The sequence below is a fragment of the Gopherus flavomarginatus genome, chromosome 2 (assembly GCF_025201925.1).
Source record: "Gopherus flavomarginatus isolate rGopFla2 chromosome 2, rGopFla2.mat.asm, whole genome shotgun sequence".
Lineage (NCBI taxonomy): Eukaryota > Metazoa > Chordata > Testudines > Testudinidae > Gopherus > Gopherus flavomarginatus.
In genome coordinates, this window is record NC_066618.1 from 3,073,315 (window position 1) to 3,093,465 (window position 20,151).

General features: G+C 52.5%; 2 protein-coding genes across 5 annotated transcripts in view; one reads left to right on the forward strand and one right to left on the reverse strand.

The window, feature by feature from the left end:
- Window positions 1–20,151, reverse strand: part of LOC127045845 (zinc finger protein OZF-like) — a 265,245-nt gene that overhangs the window by 164,079 nt on the left and 81,015 nt on the right. The window lies entirely within an intron of this gene.
- LOC127045861 (uncharacterized) lies at window positions 10,001–19,109 on the forward strand. 2 transcript variants are annotated; one of them, XM_050942613.1, is made up of 4 exons: window positions 10,001–10,066; window positions 12,359–13,035; window positions 15,283–15,486; window positions 16,550–19,109. In XM_050942613.1, the coding sequence occupies exons 2-4, from the start codon at window positions 12,498–12,500 to the stop codon at window positions 17,587–17,589; spliced, it is 1,782 nt and encodes a 593-aa protein (XP_050798570.1). In that variant the 5' UTR covers window positions 10,001–10,066; window positions 12,359–12,497; the 3' UTR covers window positions 17,590–19,109. The 2 variants fall into 2 exon arrangements, with proteins under 2 accessions (XP_050798570.1, XP_050798571.1); XM_050942614.1 differs by lacking the exon at window positions 10,001–10,066 and adding an exon at window positions 10,741–10,813.

Below are 20,151 nucleotides of genomic sequence, written 5' to 3' on the forward strand. Positions count from 1 at the left end.
CCTGGTGTGGTTTTGTTTTTTATTTTGTTTTTTTTGGGAGGGATGGGAAAAAGTTGTGAAACCTGAGCTGTATTATCTCGTCCATGGGCCCTTTCTGTAGGAGGGAAATCCCCCTTTGAGTGGGGGTCCTGGGGAGGGGAGGTGGAGACAGGAATGGCCCTGGTAACACAGCTACATTAGATCCGTGCTGCTGGGGGGTGGGGGTGAGGTAATGTGGGTGCCGCAGTCTCCAGATCCTGTGGGAGTGGGATAAGGGATAGCTGAGAATCCCACTGTGCTTGGGGGAAGGCCCTGCCCTGTGATTTGTTCTGTAAACCCAATGGAATGATTTGGGGGGAGCTGCAGGAGCCCAGCACCCCTCAGAATCCAGCCCACAGGGTAGATTTTTATCTTCTGTTATTTCAGTGATCAGAGAGTCAAATATTCTGTATGTTTTCCAAACTCTCAGCCTTATTGCTGCAGAACATCTTCTCTAATGAGCGGGACTTCAGGAGCGTCTAGCTTTGCTGGATGAGGGCTCCAGCTGGGTGTTTCTGACATGAAGATCAGCAATGAAAGGGTTAACAACATCAGCCTTTAAAGGGCACCATCACCCCTGGACAGGTCATGCTTCCTTCAGAGCTGCTGGTGCAGCCCGTACCAATGCAGATCCCCCAGGGAAACAGGGTTACATTCGGAAGCCTCTACCCAACCAGAAGGGCCGGAAATGTGCCATTATTACTAACAAAATGTTAGACTCTGAGGACCACAGAGAGCCACTGACAGGACAAATCCTGAGATCCTGCCTGATCTTGATTGTCCTTGCCCAGGTCTCACCTTGGCAGAAGCCCCTGCAGCCATTTCCCCTGTCACTATCACCTCTGAATTAGCCATCCACAGATTCTAGCGTTTCTCAGGGTACGTCTACACTACGGGATTATTCCAATTTTACATAAACCGGTTTTGTAAAACAGATTGTATAAAATCGAGTGCACGCGGCCACACTAAGCACATTAATTCGGCAGTGTGCTTCCATGTATCGAGGCTAGCGTCGATTTCCGGAGCGTTGCACTGTGGGTAGCTATCCCATAGCTATCCCATAGTTCCCGCAGCCTCCCCCCGTCCATTGGAATTCTGGGTTGAGATCCCAGTGCATGATGGTGCAAAAACAGTGTCGCGGGTGGTTCTGGGTAAATGTCGTCACTCATTCCTTCCTCCATGAAAGCAACGGCAGACAATCATTTCATGCCCTTTTTCCCTGGATTGCCCTGGCAGACGCCATAGCATGGCAGCCATGGAGCCCGTTTTGCCTTTTGTCACTGTCACTGTATGTGTACTGGATGCCGCTGACAGAGGCGGTACTGCAGTGCTACCCAGCAGCATTCATTTGCTTTTGCATGATAGCAGAGATGGTTACCAGTCGTTCTGTACCGTCTGCTGTGCCATTGTAAATTGGTGATGAGATGACGGTTATCAGTCGTTTTGTACCGTCTGCTGCTGTCATGGGTGCTCCTGGCTGAGGTCGGCCGGGGACACAAAGACAAAAATGGGAATGACTCCCTGAGTCAATCCCTCCTTTATGGTTTATCTAAAAATAGAGTCAGTGCTGCCTAGAATATGGGACAAGTGTACTAGAGAACCAATGTACCAGAGAGCACAGCCGCTCCGTGTCAGATCACGCAGAAATTATTAGCTGCATGTCATTCATGGGGGTGCCCCTGCAACCATCCCACCTGTTGCTTCCCTCCTCCCCAACCCTCCTCGGCTACCGTGGCAGTGTCCTCCCCATTTGTGTGATGAAGTAATAAAGAATGCAGGAATAAGAAACACTGAGTTTTTAGTGAGATAAAATGAGTGGGAGGCAGCCTCCAGCTGCTATGACTGTCCAGGCAGGACATTAAGCCGTGTGGGGGAGAGGAGCCCAGCATCCCACTGCTGTGATAGTCCAGGCAGTACAGAATCTTTTCTTTAGATATGAAAGAGGGGGGGCTGATGGAACTCAGCCCCCAGTTGCTATGATAAGGACGGTTACCAGCCATTCTGTACCATCTACCGGGAATGACCAGGAGTCATTCCTATTTTTACCCAGGTGCCCCCGGCCGACCTCACCTGAGGCCAGCCAGGAGCACTCACAGGATGATGAGGACAGCTATCAGTCCTTTTGTACGGTACCATCTGCCACCAGGGAGGGGAGGGGAGAGGATGCTGCTATTCATTGCCGCAGCACTGCATCTACCAGCAGCATGCAGTAGACATAGAATGACATATAAAAAAGTCAAGACATGATTTTTTTCCCTTTTCTTTCATGGGGTGGGAGGGGTGGTAAATTGACGACATATACCCTGAACCACCTGGTAAAATGTTTTTGACCCTTCAGGCATTGGGAGCTCAGCCAAGAATGCAAATGCTTTTCGGAGACTGCGGGGACTGTGGGATAGCTGGAGTCCTCAGTCCCCCCTCCCTTCCTCCATGAGCGTCCATTTGATTTTTTGGCTTTCCGTTATGCTTGTCACACAGCACTGTGCTGTGGACTCTGTATCATAGCCTGGAGATTTTTTCAAATGCTTTCTCATTTCGTCTTCTGTAACGGAGCTGTGATAGAACAGATTTGTCTCCCCATACAGCGATCAAATCCAGTACGGTCCATGCTGGAGCTCTTTTTGGATTTGGGACTGCATTGCCACCCGTGCTGATCAGAGCTCCACGCTGGGCAAACAGGAAATGAAAGTCAAAAGTTCGCGGGGCTTTTCCTGTCTACCTGGCCAGTGCATCCGAGTTCGGATTGCTGTCCAGAGCGGTCACAGTGGTGCACTGTGGGATACTGCCCGGAGGCCAATACTGTCAATTTGCGACCACACTAACCTTAATCCAATATGGTAATACCGATTTCAGCGCTACTCCTCTCGTCGGGGAGGAGTACAGAAACCGGTTTAAAGAGCCCTTTATATCGATATAAAGAGCCTCGTTGTGTGGACGGGTGCAGCGTTAAATCGGTTTAACGCTGCTAAAATTGGTTTAAACGCATAGTGTAGACCAAGCCTCAGGCTTGCTGGGCAGAGGGCAGCAGAGCTGGCTCTTTGGTGCCTGGTCCTCTACGTTTTCCCTCCCCTTGCAGATCAGTCTGTTCTAATGGCTGCTTTGCTCACTCGTTGGAAATGAACTTCCGGCTTAGAAAATGAGCTCTTCAGATCTGTGGGGCCCAAAATCACCACCTACTGCCTCTGGTCCACAAATTCTTATTTTCCTCGGGTAGCATTCCCTTGTGTCCCTTTCCCCCGGCTCGCATCTGTCTCTCATTGCGTGACCAGCTGTTCAGATTTGCTCCATCCTTTGTTTTTACCTGGAGTTTCCCTAATGTAGACAGGTCGCCAGCACTGGGACCACCGGGCATTTGAATCCTATTCAGGGCAGCTCGAGACCCTGTGCTGGGTTAAATGCCAGCAGCCACCGGGCTACGCTGGAGCTGGCCAGCTTGTAATAAAGGAGTGCTTGGCCAGAGACAACTGAATGTTACTTCCTGGCTCCAGTCACCGGATGAGGTCAGGGTTACACAGGTTCCTCCCTCTCTCACTTGATGATGGGACTCCATGCCAGCTGCCCCCATTCATGGATTCCAAGGCCAGAAGGGACCACGGTGCTCATCCAGTCTGACCTGCTGTATTGCACAGGCCAGAGAACATCCTCACAATCACTTCCCTACAGCAGATCCTTTAGGAGAAACTCCCGGTCTTGTTTAAAAATTGCCAGCAATGGAGGGTCCACCACGACCCTTGGTAAATTGTTCCAATAGTTATTTACTCTCACCATTAAGAATTTAGACTTATTTCCAGTCTGTATGTTTCTAGCTTCAATTCCCAGCCGTTGGAGGGTGTCAGACCTTTCTCTGCTGGTACATCTTTCATAATCCCGATAATGCCAATCACAAACAACCCTCACAGACCAACACAGGTTGTGGATAAACCCATCTGTGGACATGTCAAGGAAGGAGGCTGGGGAACGACCTCAACCCCTGACAGATAAAAGCCTCTCGACCTCAGTGGCTTACTGATCACACAGCCACTTCTTGGTCTCAGAACCACTCTGCTCAGTGGCCATGGTGGGACTGCGTCCTAGAGCGTGTGTTTGCTGCAGCGGCTGCTGGTTTTCATTTTCACCAAGGGGGTGGAGACATTGTAAGGAGCCTGCTGGCTCATTTGGGGGGGGGGACAGGGGGGCACTGTGCTAGCCACTAGTTTAACACCCAACCTGCAGAGACTCCCTAATCCCTACAGCACAGCAATCAGTGAAGGAGGTCAGAGTGGACCTGGCTCAGGAGGGAGCCGGAGGCAGCAGCCTGGAAGCTGGCTGCAGAGGGTGGCTGGAGGCCTTGAGAGCTGGACAGACACATCCTGGTGCTGGCTGTAGCTACAGCAGGAGGACACAGGGCTGTGGCCTGCAGGCAAGCGGACAATGTGGTGAGGTTACCAAGGCCTTTGTTAGGTGCCATATCGCTGGACTAGACTGCTGCAAAGGTCTGGCCGAGGATTGGCTGGGTTCTCTTGGTTTAACTGGTGCAGTAACCATGCCCAGCGCGCCTGCCCCTGTTTATTTCAGCCAGCCCTAGGAAAGGAATCCTCTGTCACTCAGAGTGTGTGCCTGTTGTGTGCGGACCCCAGAAGGGCTGGAGTCTGAGGTACAAAGAATTGGGACAGCTGGGACGATCCTGAGCCCATGAGATTGGACAGCTGGTGGTGGGTACAGAGCACCCTGGCAGATTCCCTGGGACAGTCCTAGGAGACCCTGGGCAGGTGCCAACCCTGCTGGAGCCTGCAGAGCTCACTCCATTGCTGGCCTCTGAGTGCATGGTGCACCCTGTGAGCTATCACGCCACTCGCGACTGGTGTCCCCCTGCTCTCAGCCACTCCCTGCAGTAGGGCTGGTTACGGCACATCACAGGAGCACAGGCGGTAGCGTTGTGGATGTCCATAAACAAGGGAACCACAGTGCACCACTGTGACCGCTCTGGACAGCAATCCGAACTTGGATGCACTGGCCAGGTAGACAGGAAAAGCCCTTGGTTCTAGCGACATGTCTCCTGCACCTCCAGTAGCACAGAGCCTCGGGGTGGTTATGACATCAGCTATTGGGGTAAATGGTCTCACTGCTGCCTTGGCTCTAATTTTCTGTGCCACTTGCAGGGAGGGTATCTGGTTGGCCTTTGTACCAGGGCATTTCTTCTCTCCTTTGCTGGCATGTTGCTGCATCGGGGTTAACTCAAGACGTTTATCAGATGCTGGCACCTCTGCCCATGGATTGCTGAGCTGGTGACTCTGATAACGTGCTGTGATGGGTGTTGCAGAGTTCTAACAAAGCTAAATACAGGACCCCTTGAATCTGCTGGGACTTTTTAAATGGTTGCTTCTAGGGACTTTTCTGTTAATCCAGTTGCTGTGAGGGGCTCAGCTACCAAAGAGAATTGTCAAAATGAGCCACTCCTGCATTATGGACTAGTAGTAACTCATCTGGAAACTATAATACAGAACAGAATTATCAGACACATCCATCGACATGATTTGTTGGGGAAGAATCAACATGGCCTTTGTAAAGGGAAGTCACACCTCACCGATCTAGGAGAATTCTTTTGAGGGTGTGAACAAGCACGTGGATAAGAGTGATCCAGTCAATACAGTGTAGTGGGATTTTCAGAAAGCCTTTGACAAGATCCCTCACCAAAGGCTCTTAAGAAAACTAACTAGTTGTGAGATAATAGGGAGGTCCTGTGATGGATGAATAACTGGTAAAAAGACAGGAAACAAGGGGTAGGGATAAAGGGCCAGATTTCACAATGGAGAGTTAAACAGCAGGGTCCCCCTGGATCTGTACTGGGACCTGTAGAGTTCAAAGTGTTCATTATTGGGGAGTGAACAGTGAAATGGCAAAAATTGTGGATGATACAAAATGATTCAAGGTAGCTAAATCCAACACAGTCTGTGAAGAATGACAAGGAGATCTCACAGAACTGGGTGATTGGGCAACAAAATAGCAAATGAAATTCAACATTGATGAGTGCAAAGTGATGCAGATTGGAAAAAATAATCCCAACTACACATATATAATTATGGGTTCTAAATTAGCTGTTACCACTCAAAAGAAAGAGATCCTGGAGTCACCATGGATACTTCTCTGAAAATTTCAGCCCAATGCACAGCAGGGGTCAAAATGGGTAACAGAATGTTAGGAGCTATTAGTAAAAGGTCTAGAAAATCAGACAGAAAATATCACAGTGCCACTCTATAAATCCAGACCTTGAGTATCGTGTCCAGTTCTGGTCACCCCATCTCAAAAAGAATAGAGTGGAACTGGAAAAAGGTCCAGAGAAGGGGAACAAAGATAATCAAGGCTATGGAATGGCTTTCATATGAGGAGAAACTACAAAGATGAGTTCTTTTAGAAAAGAGACAACTAAAGGAGGATATGATAGAGGGCTGTAAAGTCATGAATGGTGTGGAAAAAGTGAACAGAGAAGTATTATTTACCTTTTCCCGTAATACAAAAACCAGGAGTCTCCCAGTGAAATTAATAGCCAGTAGGTTTCACATAAAGAAGGGGAAGTAATTTTTCACACAATCCACAGTTAACCTCTGGACTTCATTGTCATGGGATGCTGGGAAGGCCAAAGGTATAACTTGGTTTAAAAAAGGGATTAGATAAATTCATGCAGGATAGGTCCATCAGTGGCTATTAGCCGGGATGGTAAGAATGCAATTCCATGCTCAGGGTGATCCTAAACTTCAGACTGTTCTGTACAGTCCCCCTGAAGCACAGGTACTGGCCACTGTCGGAAAACAGGACACTGGGCTAGATGGCCCATTGGTCTGACCCAGTATGGCCGTTCTTAATCTAATATTCTTAATCCACGCTGAGCAAACTGCTCCTCAGGCTGTGTTGTGTTGTGATTAAGCACATTGCAGGGTGTGGGAGGGTGCTCAGCACCTCGCAGACCTGGCAGTGGCAGGATCAGGCCCTTTGTGAAATTCTTTTTGTAGGAAACAGAACGCCAGGAAAGGTTGGTCCTCGCTGATGACCATTTACAGCCATTCTCTTCCTTGGGGGCAGAGGCGGTTCACTAGCCAGAGGCAAACACCCTCCCTCTTCACCTGCTTTCCTGCCTAAGCTGAGACTCCCGCAGATATTGCTTGGCCACTCCCTCCTTTGGTTTCCAGGTCTGCAGATGTTGTTGCCGCGCTGTCACTGGGCAGAGAATGAACCAGGCACCTCTTCCCTCCCACTCCAGTTCTGCTGCTGCCTCCTCTCCTCTGACAGCTGCTCTTCTCCAGAGAAACTCAGCATCCAGTGCCACCAGCTGTCCGTGAGCTGCTAATATTCAAATTTGGAATGGGATTTACTAGTCTCTTGAACCTCCCACAGTCCTGTCCTTGACTTGGTCCCTGTACCCCATCACAGGGGAGCCCAAGGGACAAAAGCATTTCTCCTGGAGTCTCAGATCAGCCACAGTCTCCCTGTAACTTTCCTATAAGACCGCACCTAGACATAGCTTTTGTACTGAAAAAGAACAGGAGTACTTGTGTCACCTTAGAGACTAACACATTTATTTGAGCATAAGTTTTCATGGGCTAAAACCCACTTCCACAGATGCATGGAGTGGAAGATACAGTAGAAAAATATATATATACAGAGAACATGAAAAAATGGGGTTGCCGTACCAACTGTAATGAGGGTAATTAATTAAGGTGAGCTATTATCAGCAGAAGAAATAAAAACTTTTGTAGTGATAATCAGGATGGCCCATTTCCAACAGTTGACAAGAAGGTGTGAGTAACAGTAGATGTAGCTTTTGTACTGGTATAACTATTTTGAGTAGGGTGTGATTTTTTTTAACCAACTTCGTTATATCAATATAACTGCTAGGGTGGTCACAGGTTCACCAATATTATAGCTTATTCCCCTTTCTGACAAGTAGCGTTATAAGCCCCTTTATACCAGCAGAACTGCATGCACACTAGGAGGGTTGTACCACTTTCACTATACCGGTATAGTTAAATGGATTCTAATGTGTGTGTAGACAACATATAATCCTCTGTCCTATCAGCTCACCATCTGCTTTTCAAATCTCAGCCAAATCCCCTGACTTTCTCTACCAATCTATTAGATTTAGATTGTGCGCTAGTCTCCCAAGGGAACCTCCATCTTGGACTGGATATAGAACATAAGAATGGCCATACTTCATCAGACCAATGGTTCATCTAGTCCTGTATCCTGTCTTCCAACAGGTGCTTTGGAAGGAATGAACAGAACAGGGCAATTTTGAGTGGTCCATCCCCTGTGGTTCAATCCCAGCTTCTGGCAGTCAGAGATTCAGGGACAATCCAGGAGTGAGGTGCATCCTGGCCATCTTGGCTAATAGCCATTGATGGAGCTATCCTCCATGAACTTACCTAGTTTTTTTTTTTATGTTTTTTTTTAACCCCAGTTATACTTTTGGCCTTCACAACATCCCCAGGCAATGAGTTCCACAGCTTGACTGTGTGTTGTGTGAAGAAGTACTTCCTTTTGTTTCTTTTCAACCTGCTGCCTATTCATTTCATTGAGTAACCCTGAGTTTTTGTATTGTGGAAGCAGATAAATAACATTTCTCTGTTCACGTTTTCCACACCATTCATGATTTGATAGAATTCTATCATAGCCTGCTTTAGTTGTCTCTTTTCCAAGACGAACAGCCCTAATCTTTTGATTATCTCCTCAGATGGAAGCTGTTCCATACCGTGGATGATCTAGAACCTTTTGCAGTTCTATTCTGTCCTTTCTGAGATGGAGTGACCAGAACTGAGCACAGTATTCAAGGTGTGGGGGCACCATGGATTTATACAGTGGCATTATGGTCTTTTCCCTTATCTGTTTTATCTTTCCTAATGGTTCCTAACATTCCATTTGCTTTTTTGACTGACACTGCAGGTTGAGAGGATGTTTTCAGAGAACCATCCAAGACCACTTTCTTGAGTGGTAACAGCTAATGTAGATCCCATCATTTTGTATGTATAGCTGGAATTATTTTTCCCAGTGTGCGTTATCTAGCACTTATCAATAGTAAATTTCCTCTGTCCTGTTGTTGCTGAGTCACCCAGTTTAAGTGAGACCCCTTTGTAACTCTTCACAGTCAGCTTTGGACTAAACTATCTTGATTATGCACCAGGAAAAATCCTGCCCAGGCTCTCCCTAGATGGACTGCATGTGACCCAATGGTGTAGCTTTCTAGGTTCCAAGATTCCTTTTCCTACACTCAGGTTGAATGTAAGAGACATGCCTCATTGTGCAAACGGCTGTGTAGAGGAGTAACAAAGAGAACCGTCCTTGCTGGGGAGTTTACCATCTAGGCGTCAGACAGGATGCAACAAGTGGATATAACAGACTGGGGTTGGGAGATAAGTGAAACAAAACGATACAGAAACAGAGAAAAATTGCATCATGTAACTGCAATCTTTTTATCTGCGTAGACACTTCACCCCCCATCTGAGCACCTCCTCCTAGATATTTATGGATTAATCCTCACCTACTCCCTGGGAGGTAGGGGAGCATTACTGTCCCCCCGTTTAGTGCCGGGGACCCGAAGCACAGCGAGGCTAGGGGATGTGGCCAAGGGTACCCAGGAAGGCTGTGGCAGAGCCCCAGAGTAGAGGCCACCTCTCCTGGCCTGAGGGCTTCTTTCCACCTGAGGGTTCGGTGCTGGGGAGCTCAGCCAGGCAGAGAGGAGGGAGAGGGCAGCATTTGTGCAGCCCAAGGGGAGGGGGGCGGCCGTTCACAGGGTGCCTCCGACGAGCAAACCCCGCAGATGACACCCCCCCGCACCTCCTTTGGAGAACAAGCCTCCGTGGGGCGGGAGCCAGCAGAGGGCAGCAGCAGGCCCGCCGGCGGCGCGTCGAGCCTGCCACTCGGAGGCAGAGGAAATGAAGGCGAGTTCCTCCGAGTCAGGAGCCATTAGCCCGAGAAGCTGGAGCGCCCAGCGCGGGGAGCCGGAGCCGGAGCCGGAGCCGGAGCCCAGCCCAGCCGGCGGCGGAGGGGCCCGAGCGCTGCCGCCAGGCGCCCTGCTCAGGTGGGACGGGGCCGTTTGGCCCCCGCAGCCGGGCACGGGACGGGCGGCGGGGCTGGGAGTTCGCGGACAAGGGCGCCGCGCCTGGCCGCCCTCCCCCTCCGGGCGCCCCCGGGAGCCGAGCCGAGCTCTGCCGCGGGACCCACTTGCTGCTGCGCGGGGCGGCGGGAGCGCGAGTCCCAGCACGGGGCTGGGGCTGCCCCGCTGGCCAGGGCCCTTCCCCGGCCCCAGAGCTTGGGCCGCCGGGCGAACCCCGGGGGCTCCGCGCGTCCTTCCCTGCCGCAGCGGCGGCTCGGCCGGGCTGGAGCCGAGCCAGGCGCGGGGCGGGGGGAGGCGGCTGCCGCGGAGCCCGCCCGGCCGCCAGCGGCTCCCATTGTCCTCGGCCGGGGGCCCCGGGCTGGGCGCGCTCTGCCGCCGGGTGCGGGGCGGGAGCTGCAGGGGGCGGTGCTGGCCGCCCCTGGGACGGGCCTGCCCGGGGTGCGGGGGCCCAGGCGGGCCGGCCCCGCCCCCGGCTCATCCCGGCCCCGCTCCCCGCCGCGGCGGAGACCCTGCGGGGGAGGGGAGCGCGAACAAAAGGCTGCGCCTGCCGGCCCCGCCGCTGCCGCAGGAGCAGCCCGGGGGGCAGGGCGCGGGGGCCGGCCCGAGCCCCCAGCCGGGCGGGCTGCGCTGCGCTCGCAGGAGGCCTCGGAGCGGCTCAGCGCTGGGGCGGGGGGAGGAGAGCAGAGCAGATTAGCTCCCCAGCCCGCCGTGGTATGCAGAAAATGCTGAGCTTGGCGGGGGGGGGGGGTGTGTGTGCACGGTCTGGCTCTGTGTGTGTGTGTGTGTGTGTGTGCACGGTCTGGCTCTGTGTGTGTGTGTGTGCACGGTATGGTTCTGTGTGTGCGCGCATGGTATGCTTTGTGTGTGTGTATATATGGTATGGCTCTGTGCGCACGGGGTGCGTGTGTGTGTGTGCACACGGTCTGGCTCTGTGCGTGTGCGCATGGTATGAATTTGTGTGCGTGTGTGTATATGGTATGGCTCTGCACACGGGGAGTGTGTGTGTGTGTGCACGGTCTGGCTCTGTGCATGTGTGTGTGTGTGCACGGTATGGTTCTGTGTGTGCGCGCATGGTATGCTTTGTGTGTGTGTATATATGGTATGGCTCTGTGCGCACGGGGTGCGTGTGTGTGTGTGCACACGGTCTGGCTCTGTGCGTGTGCGCATGGTATGAATTTGTGTGCGTGTGTGTGTATATGGTATGGCTCTGCACACGGGGAGTGTGTGTGTGTGCACGGTCTGGCTCTGTGCATGTGTGTGTGTGCACGGTCTGGCTCTGTGCATGTGTGTGTGTGCACGGTCTGGCTCTGTGTGTGCGCGCATGGTATGGCTTTGTGTGCGTGTGTGTGTATATGGTATGGCTCTGTGCGCACGAGGTGCATGCACACCATCCGGCTCTGTGCGTGTGTGTGTACATGGTATGGTTCTCTGTGTGTGTGCATGGTATGGCTCTGTGTGCGTATGTGTGTACGTGGTATGGCTCTCCACACGGGGGTGTGTGCGCACAGTATGGTTCTGTGCACACAGTATGGCTGTGTGTGTATGCATGGTATAGCTGTGTGTGTGTGCACGCTATGGTTGTGTGTGTGTGTGTGTGTGTCTCCATGGTATGGGTGTGCGTGTACACTATAGCTTATATTTTATAACCTATTGAGTAATATCTACAAATGAAATAATATCACAAAACCAAATTCTGAAGTCACTTTGAAATGAGACGTCAGAGCATTCCGTCTGGACAAGGTCTCAAGGGACCATTTCAAGCCTTGTCCAAACGCTTGGTTTCTCTGTTTTTTCCCTCTCTAAACCGAATTTCACAGGCATGGGCAGGTTCCCATGGAACGGTTCAATTTTGACAAAGGGGCATTTTCTGACAGAAAACCAGGGTTCTGCTGGGCAATTTTGGACCAGGTCTGGTATCCAACTGTTTCGGTACTTCGCTGGTCCCCATCGCTGTGGTCTCTGTGCGCCTTGCAGTCCTCATAACTCCCCAGTGAGGCCAGGAAGCAGTATTATCCCCATTCACACATGGAGAAACTGAGGCACACAGAGCTTAGCAGGACTGGCAAGTCTCTCTTCTGTAATGCATGTCTGACAGAGCAGGTGTTAGCTCTGGTTCTCCACCCACGGAGGATCCCAGGCTTGGAGTGGGCTGCCAGGTCTCGCTGGGGGTTATTAACTCTTCCACTACAAAATGGATTGTCTAAGGAGAGTGCTTAGACTGCCCGCGTTTACCTCTGGCTTTCTCTCTTCTCTCAGGTGCTTTCAAGCTGGGATGAGCATCTCCCTCGCCACCTGGCACTCTGGAGCAGTTATTTAATCTCCCCAAGCCACCCATCTCTGTCCGGATTTGTGTCCGGGAGCAGGATTGGCTCCAGGCTGTTTTCCCCCTGGCACCATGGATTCCTCAGCTGCTCTGGCTTCTGCTCCTCCTTCTTCAGCTCCCTCTGGGTCCCGGAGCCCGATGTTTTCCTCAGGAGCCGACCGAGAGGAGTGGGGACCTAGGTTCAACTGTGCCCCTTCCACTTCTGCCGCAGCATCCCAGGGGTTGGCCGCATCTGGCCGGAAGAGGAAAGCCAACTTCTCCAACGATGAGACAGAGACTCTGGTCTGGAACGTGGTTCGGCACTTCAGCGCCCTCTACGGCTCCGAATCCCTCCGAGCTCATCCTGTGCGGCGGAAGCAGCTGTGGACCCAGATCCAGAGCCGGGTCAACTTCCTGGGCTACACCGAGCGCTCCATCGATGACCTCAAGCACAAGTGGCGAGACCTTCGGCTGGACGTCAAGAAGAAGATCACCTCCAAGAAGCATCCCCCTATGAACAGGGCAGGGGGGCCTCTCCACAAACCCCGCCTCACTCCCCTGGAGAAGATGGTGGCCTCCACCTTCTTACAGGCCAGCCATGATTCAGAGCCCGAGATCATCTTTGATCCCGGTGAGCTAAGCTTTGGGTTTCTCTGATAGCAGGTCTGGTGCGCATGAGCTTACAATGGTGGTAGGGTCGGGGAGGTCTATGGGTAAAGGAGATGGAGCCAGAAGACCATTCCTCCAGGAAAAGGGGCTTTCATAATCATCTGTTTTCCATCCAGTTGTCACCATCTGAACACATCAGCCTCACCTAATAGTAATGTAACAAATCCCTGGCCCTCTGGGACTTTTTGTGGTGAACATGTACTTACTATGCTAGCTCAGAGAGGATGGTGAAAAAAGACTTGTCAATTTTGCCTTTTTACTAGTCAGTTTCCCTTTTGGGTTTTGCTGCAGTAGGAGAATACTGTAATGTCTCGGTGGCAAAGGCTGCTGGGAAATATTTATACTCAAATAGCCAAACTAAAGGAAATAGTTTTCCCTGGAATTTAAAAAAAAAATGGTGGAAATATTCCTGTTGATCTTCGGTTTTGTAAAACTTTTTTGTTTTTAAAAACGTCTATATACTGCATCTCGCATGATCACATCCTTTTTACAGGTGACTTGCAGGGGGAAAGGTCATGGGTTCGTGCCCCCTTTTGACTACATGGGTATGTGTTCTTCTGAGTTAACAGTGCCACTGTGAAATAGCTCTGAAGCTGTGCAGAGTGGTTGCGTGTGCTGACACGTTGTGCTCACTTGAGCTTTAGCCTATATCCGCAGCTGAGCCAGCCAACGCGAGTTCAGGGTTTTTGTGTGTGGGCAGGATTTGGGCAGCACTCGAGTTAACTCTGCAGTGACGACAAGTCCTCAGGTGTAACAAGTAGGGTTGACAAGTTTCTCCCCCCACATCCAAAAATCAAAAGGAGGGGGGATGGGTAGGCACAAGGGACTCAGCTTGTTTTTACATTAAAAGAGAGCAGAGGAGACTTACATGTCTTCCGGGGAGACTCTTTGCGCTACTGTGGAACGTGAAGGAACGTGACATCAGACAAATCATGCAAGAGTCACCCGATGAAGGCGCTGATTCAGCAAAGCATTTATGCACCTGTCTAACTTTTTAAACATACTTAAGGCCATCCCTGTTAATCAAAGCACTTAAGCACATGCTTTTACTTCAGTTATACTTACCCACATGTGCTTAAAGTTAAGCACGTGCTTAAGTGCTTTGGTGAATTGGTGCTAAAGTTAGCCATGTGCTTAACTACCTTGCAGAAGTGGGGCCTAACTGAGAGAGTGATTAAAATTCTGTTTTATTTGCTTTTTGTTACCCACTATTTGACTCAAATACAGGAGACACACGTGGGAGAAAAACCTCTGGGTTAAAGACTCTCTCCCTCTCCCCCAATGAATCATGGAACAAGCTCCTAGTCCAGATGTCTGGAACTGCCAATAAAGCAGGGAAGACCAGAGTGGACATTCTCAATATGCTGAAGATCAAACAGACAAAACCTCAGAACTTTGGTTCTTTTGTTGTTTGTTTAAAGACCCATCTCAGGCAGCCTTTTATACCTTGTAGAGGACCAAAAATAAATAAAAGGGGCCAAATCCAATTTTCGTTCCCTTTGCTGGTCACCTTTAAGTTCAGATCAGACCACTAGCTTTTGGTGAAGGAGGGACGTACAAGCACGAATTGTTAGTTTAAATATATACTGCAAAAATCCTGGCTGGTTTTGGGCTAGACATGGCTTATATAAAAACACAATGGAAATATCCTCTTGGACTTAATAGAAAATCCTGATCTTTCTGTAAGGTGTTTTTTGGACCGTCCCGTAGAGCTGATCAGAGAATGATCTCCCTGCTCGGTAATTGTATAGGACCATTCAGAAAACCCATAGAAAGGATTTAGTTCACTTAAGTTCTGTAGTTTGTTGAAGTAATTTTTACATGCCCCTGTGGGTTTCATCCCAGTTCCAATGGCTGGGTGAAGCTAGACAAATTCAGATTGGAAATAACACATACGTTTTTAATAGTGAGAGTAATTAACTGTTGGAAGAATTGACCAAGGGTGGTGGTGGATTCTCCATCACTGACCATTTTCAATCAAGGTGGGATGTTTTTCTAAAGGATTTGCTCTAGGAATCATTTTGGGGCAGTTCCCTGGCCTGTGTGATGCAGGCAGTCAGACCAGATGATCGCAATGGTCCCTTCTGGCCTTAGGATCTCTGAAAAGTCCTATAGGATGTTTCCCTAGGGGAATCCTAGCCAATGATACACGAAGCCTATGGAATGATCGTCTCTATCCTCTTAAGTCAATCGTCTCTTTCTCCTGCAGACTTGTTCTTCCCAGGTGCATCCAAGCAATCGATCATGTCCTTCCAGCCTGCAGTCAGCCACCCCAGCATCTACATAGACACCAATGGGCAGCCCTCCTCTTTGCCTGATGTGGAAGGTTCCGCTGTGCCCCGGCTCGCAGTCCAGAGTCCAGACCCTTCTGTGATCTGTGAATACAGCCGAGGCGAGGGGCAGAGCAGCTCAGGTAGGGGTGATGGGGAAGCTGCCCACAGCTACAGCAAAAGCCAGGCTGACTGTCAGGGGCACAGGCCTCTTTGATAGCTGGGGGCAGCAGTTGCTGGTGCCTGTTAAAGGGTCAGCCAGGGAATCCTGAGCATGGGTCTGACAATGACTTTTCTGTGATGCACTGTCTCCAGCAGGCGCTGCAGTAGGGATGCTGTAGAAGGCCCAGGAGTGGTTACTTTTGTTGTTAAAAATGGTGAAATGATTGTGACTCAGAACCTGGGCCAAGCATGTTCATTCCGTAATCCCAGTGAAGTTACACCAGGAATGGAGTAGGGTCCCAGAGTCAAATCTCAGACCTCCACACACTCCTAGAGAAACTCTTTGCAAGGACGTGTCCCCACTGTCAGCTTCGAACAGCCTAGTGGTTAGCTTTAGGACAAACACTTGTGCGTTCACAATGCTCAAACTGTGGGTAACTATTCCAGCGCTCCTGCCCTCTAGTGTCCAGGTCTCCTAACGCAAGAACAAGGAGATGGTCAATGAAACGAAAAGGCAGCAAATTCCAAACTGATCTAAGACAATAGAACATTTTTCCTGCAGCACGCAAGTTCCCTGTGGAACTCACTGCCACAGGATGTCGTCAAGGTCAAGAATTTAACAAGATTCCAAGAGAGATTGAGCATTTATATGGATGAGCAAAATATCCAGCATTATCCAACTTAATCCTCAAAAAGATGTTGGAAGGGATGTGACAGCCTCAAAGTATTGGGGTTTAGGAGGAGACTCCCTCTGGGGGCCAGATTATCCCATATCTGCTACCGCAGGCTTTTTACACCTGCCAGCAAAGTAGCTGGTTCTGGCCACTGTCGGGAAAGGAACGTTCCTGTTGGGTCTGACCAGCACCCATGCAGCCCTGCCAGGATGTGTGTGTCTGTGGCTGCTTTGAGTGATTTTTTTAGTAAGATGATGATCCTGGGGCAGTCCCAGGGCTGTGGGGAGAGGGGACTGATTGGGAATCTAACGCACGGTGCCAAAGGGGGTGAAGCTGATAGACTGACCTGCTAGCTTCTCTTCTCTTTCAGCTGAATCAGGGCCGGAGCTGCGGACTCCAGAGATGTCGGCAATGTCCCCGCCTCTGAGAAATGAGTCCCTCGTCTCCTACGCCTCTATGTCGGAGGAGGAAGAGCGGGAAGGCCAGGAGGTGGACGGGTGCCCCAGTGCAGCGATGGGCCTTCAGCCTGGCCCGGAGCCCCAGCTGTCGGCAGAGGACAGCGCGAAGGCATCTCGGCAGGCCATGCTCATCCGCCGGTGCAATTCCCAGGGCTCCATGAGCTCCCTCCCCGAGGACACGCTCAATCACGTGGACGCTCATGCAGACTGGGCCCACGAAGGGGTCTCTGACATCCCCTCCTTGGGCAGGGTGCTTGATGCCTCCCAGCCGGAAGAGGAGGAGGGCAGCCAGGGCCCTGAGGTGGGCTCCTTGCCCAGGGTACTGATGGGGCCCACGTGGGAGAAGCAGCAGCAGCAGGAGGAGGAGCAGCAGCAGGGGCGCTCCCCGCTGCATGGCGCGCTCACCGAGGAGTCCCTGCCCTCCTCCGCCTCACCTCAGGAGGACCAGCCCCCCGCCCCGGTGCCACCGCCGCGCGGCCTGGGCTGCTCTTGGCTTCGGGAGGGCAGGAGGGAGAGCTGGAGGACTAACATCCACCGGCTGCTGGACCTGGAGGAGCAGTGGGACCAGCTGTACCACCAGGAGCTGGCCATGTGGCAGGAAGAGCGGGCCACGCAGCGCGAGGAGCGGGCGCGGGACAGGGAGCTGCAGTTCCGCCTGCTGGGCGTCCTGACGGACATCCGGGACGAGCTGCGCTACCTGCGGCAGGAGCGGGCCAGCACGCGCCAGAGCCAGGCCCCGCCTGCCGAGGCGGGGCCTGAGGCCAGCGGGCTCTTAGACCAGCCACCCAAAGTGGAAGTCAGCTTCCCCGGGCCAACCCTGGGCAGCACCGGCTGGGGGGAGAGCGCCATGGCCAGCAGGAACCCCTATGGCAGCCGGGGGCGGGGGCGGCGCCGGGGACGGCCGCGCGGTTCCGCCTCCAAACACAGACGCCTCTTCCTGACCAATAGCTAGGAGTGGCTGGGGGCTGTCAATTCCAGTGACGGACATGGTGTGTGGACAGCCCTCCCGGAGCCTGGGGGCGAGCGCACGGGGTGGGCACGCAGCGTGCGCCTGGACATGGAAGGGCAGGGGTGAGTGTTGGGGGGATGCGTGCGACGGGGGCTGTGTGTGTGTGCTGGAGGTGTGTGTGAGGGGGAGAGAGAGAGGCATCTGGGAATATGCCTGGTGTGCAAACGCATCGGTGCATGTGTGTGAGCTGGGGAGTCGAGCGTGCCTGTGTAAGTTTGACAGGTGTGGGTGCAGTTTGAGCATCTGTGCACCAGCACCTGTTGAGGGAGGGTATGTGTGGGGAAGTGTGCAAGCCTGTGGAGTGTGTGTGAGAATGGTGTGTGAATGCATGGGCTGCAGGTGTGACTGCAGCTGTGTGTGTGTGGGTGAATGCATGTGCTTGTGAACTTGCAGCGGCAGATGTGTAAACAATGCACGGGTGTGAGCATGTGGCACGTGTACGGGAGGGCTCTGCAGGGCTAGTGGGGAGTGTATGAGGCTGCAGTGTTGTGTGTCTGAGTGCAGGCGGGGAGCATATACTTCATTGTGCGTGTGCACATGTGAGTCCAGTGTGTCTGAATGAGGCAGCCATGTGGCAGGAGAACGGAAAGGTGAGTGTGAGTAGCCCTGGGAGGCTGTGATTGATTGGCAGGGAGCATGGGGGGGGTTTCTGTGGCACGAGAGTGAGCATGTGTTAGTGCAGGTGGGAGTGTTAGTGCACAGTCCACATACACAGGATGTGTGTGCACACAGCTGGGTGTCCATGCCCATGTGGGAGTGCCAGCTGTGGCAACGGGTGAGTGCAGGGCATGCAGGAGGGGCATGTATCAGGCACGCTGTGTGGGTGTGAGTGACTGGCTGTGATTGCACCCCGAGAGGTGCGTGCACAGGAGTGTGTGACTGCCCGGCAGGGCACGTTGAGGGCACAGGGACAATCAGGCAGCAGCGCACTTGTACAAGCAGGAGCGGCTGGGGGTGGAGGCTGAGTGCACGTGTGAGCGCACGGGGAGGTGAGTCCAAACAGCAGTGGGAGGGTGCGTGTCTGTTGTGCATTTAGGAGAGGTGCTTGTATTGGGGAGGGGGTGTCCGTGGAGCCGGAAGGGGGGGTGCTATTTTAAGGCAAGGCCTTGTGGGAGTGGCTGAGTGAAAGTGCTGCGCTTCTGCATCTGGGAAGTGTATGTACGTGTCACCCGAGGCATGTTCCCGCCGGCAGGGGGTAGATGTGAGAGTGCGCTAGGCTGAGTAGGGTTGCTACTTTCTGGGGGGGAAGGGAAATTAGGAATAGTCGCTGTCCTGCGAGAACATTTTATGCAAATCATTTAATGACCTAATTTGCATATAACATAAACTTCTGTTTAAAAAAAAAAACCCAAACCCAAGCCGTTGTGTGGACTCAGTGCTGGTTAAAGCTGCGGGGATGGGCACTGCACCCATTCTTGGTTAATAGTCAGTTCCACTTTAGATGCCGCTCCTCTGGCTCCAAAATGCAGCTTCTCCTCCCAGGCTTTCCTGGGGCAGGCTAATCAGTGGCTGGAGGACAATGGGTGAGTGCAAGGCCTGTCCCAGGGCACGGATGGCTACCTGGGCACTGGCTTTCCTGAGCGGAGGGCTGATAGGCAGGATGGTGTGAATCCAGCCAAGGGTGAGTCATTGGCCTGCCGGATCCTGCATCTGCATACACCTGTTCCCTGGTACAATGCCCGGGGTTCCCAAATAGCTCCTGAGCAGACTGAGAACTCCATCAACTCTCTCTCCAGGTGGGACACCTCTTAACAGACTCCCCAGCTGGCTGGCAGGCAACATGTCTCCTGGAGCCAGACTGGCTGTGGGATGTAAGGGGCAATTCAAGCCAGGGGTGACTGGACTCTGTTGCCCTGCTGGGCAGAGAAGCGTGGTTTGAGCCGCGCAGGGCGAGGACTTGACCCTTCCGTCTTTAGTTCGACTCGGTCCCTGCCTCACTTGTGGCCAGCTGATCAACCCTGCCATGACGGGGCTGCTCAGTTCCTGCCTGGGCCTTGTGGGCGCAGCGTGGTAAGGATGGCTGCCAGAGTGGGTCCCCGGATGCCCAATCGTGGAGCAGTGTGTGGAGGGGTGCCCGCCAGGTGCCACTTGGCACGGTGGTGTTATCCATTGCCTGATGGCTTCCTTCCTTTCCTCTCCAGTGCCAGGTGTGTGTGGACCCTGCTGCACGGACCAGCTGGGGTTGTGCCAGCCAGGTGATGGGATGGCCACCTGTGATCCATCCGGTGTCTGGCCAGACTTGCCGACATCTTAGTCATATTGGCCACTAGGGGGCTCATTGCTCTTCTGCCCCTCCCCCCCCGGCATGCTTTGCCCAGCTCGGCTGTGTGTTCACACTCAGGCGGCACTTTGGTTTTCTGTGCCCCTTCTGCTCAGTACCATCAGCTGGTCACTCAGAAGCTGAGCCAGCCTGGCCATGCCAGGCAGCGCTCCATGGCTCTGCCCAGAATCGTGGTACCAAGTGTGCTCAGGTCTGGGCTGGATTTTCCCATGTGGAGATGAGAC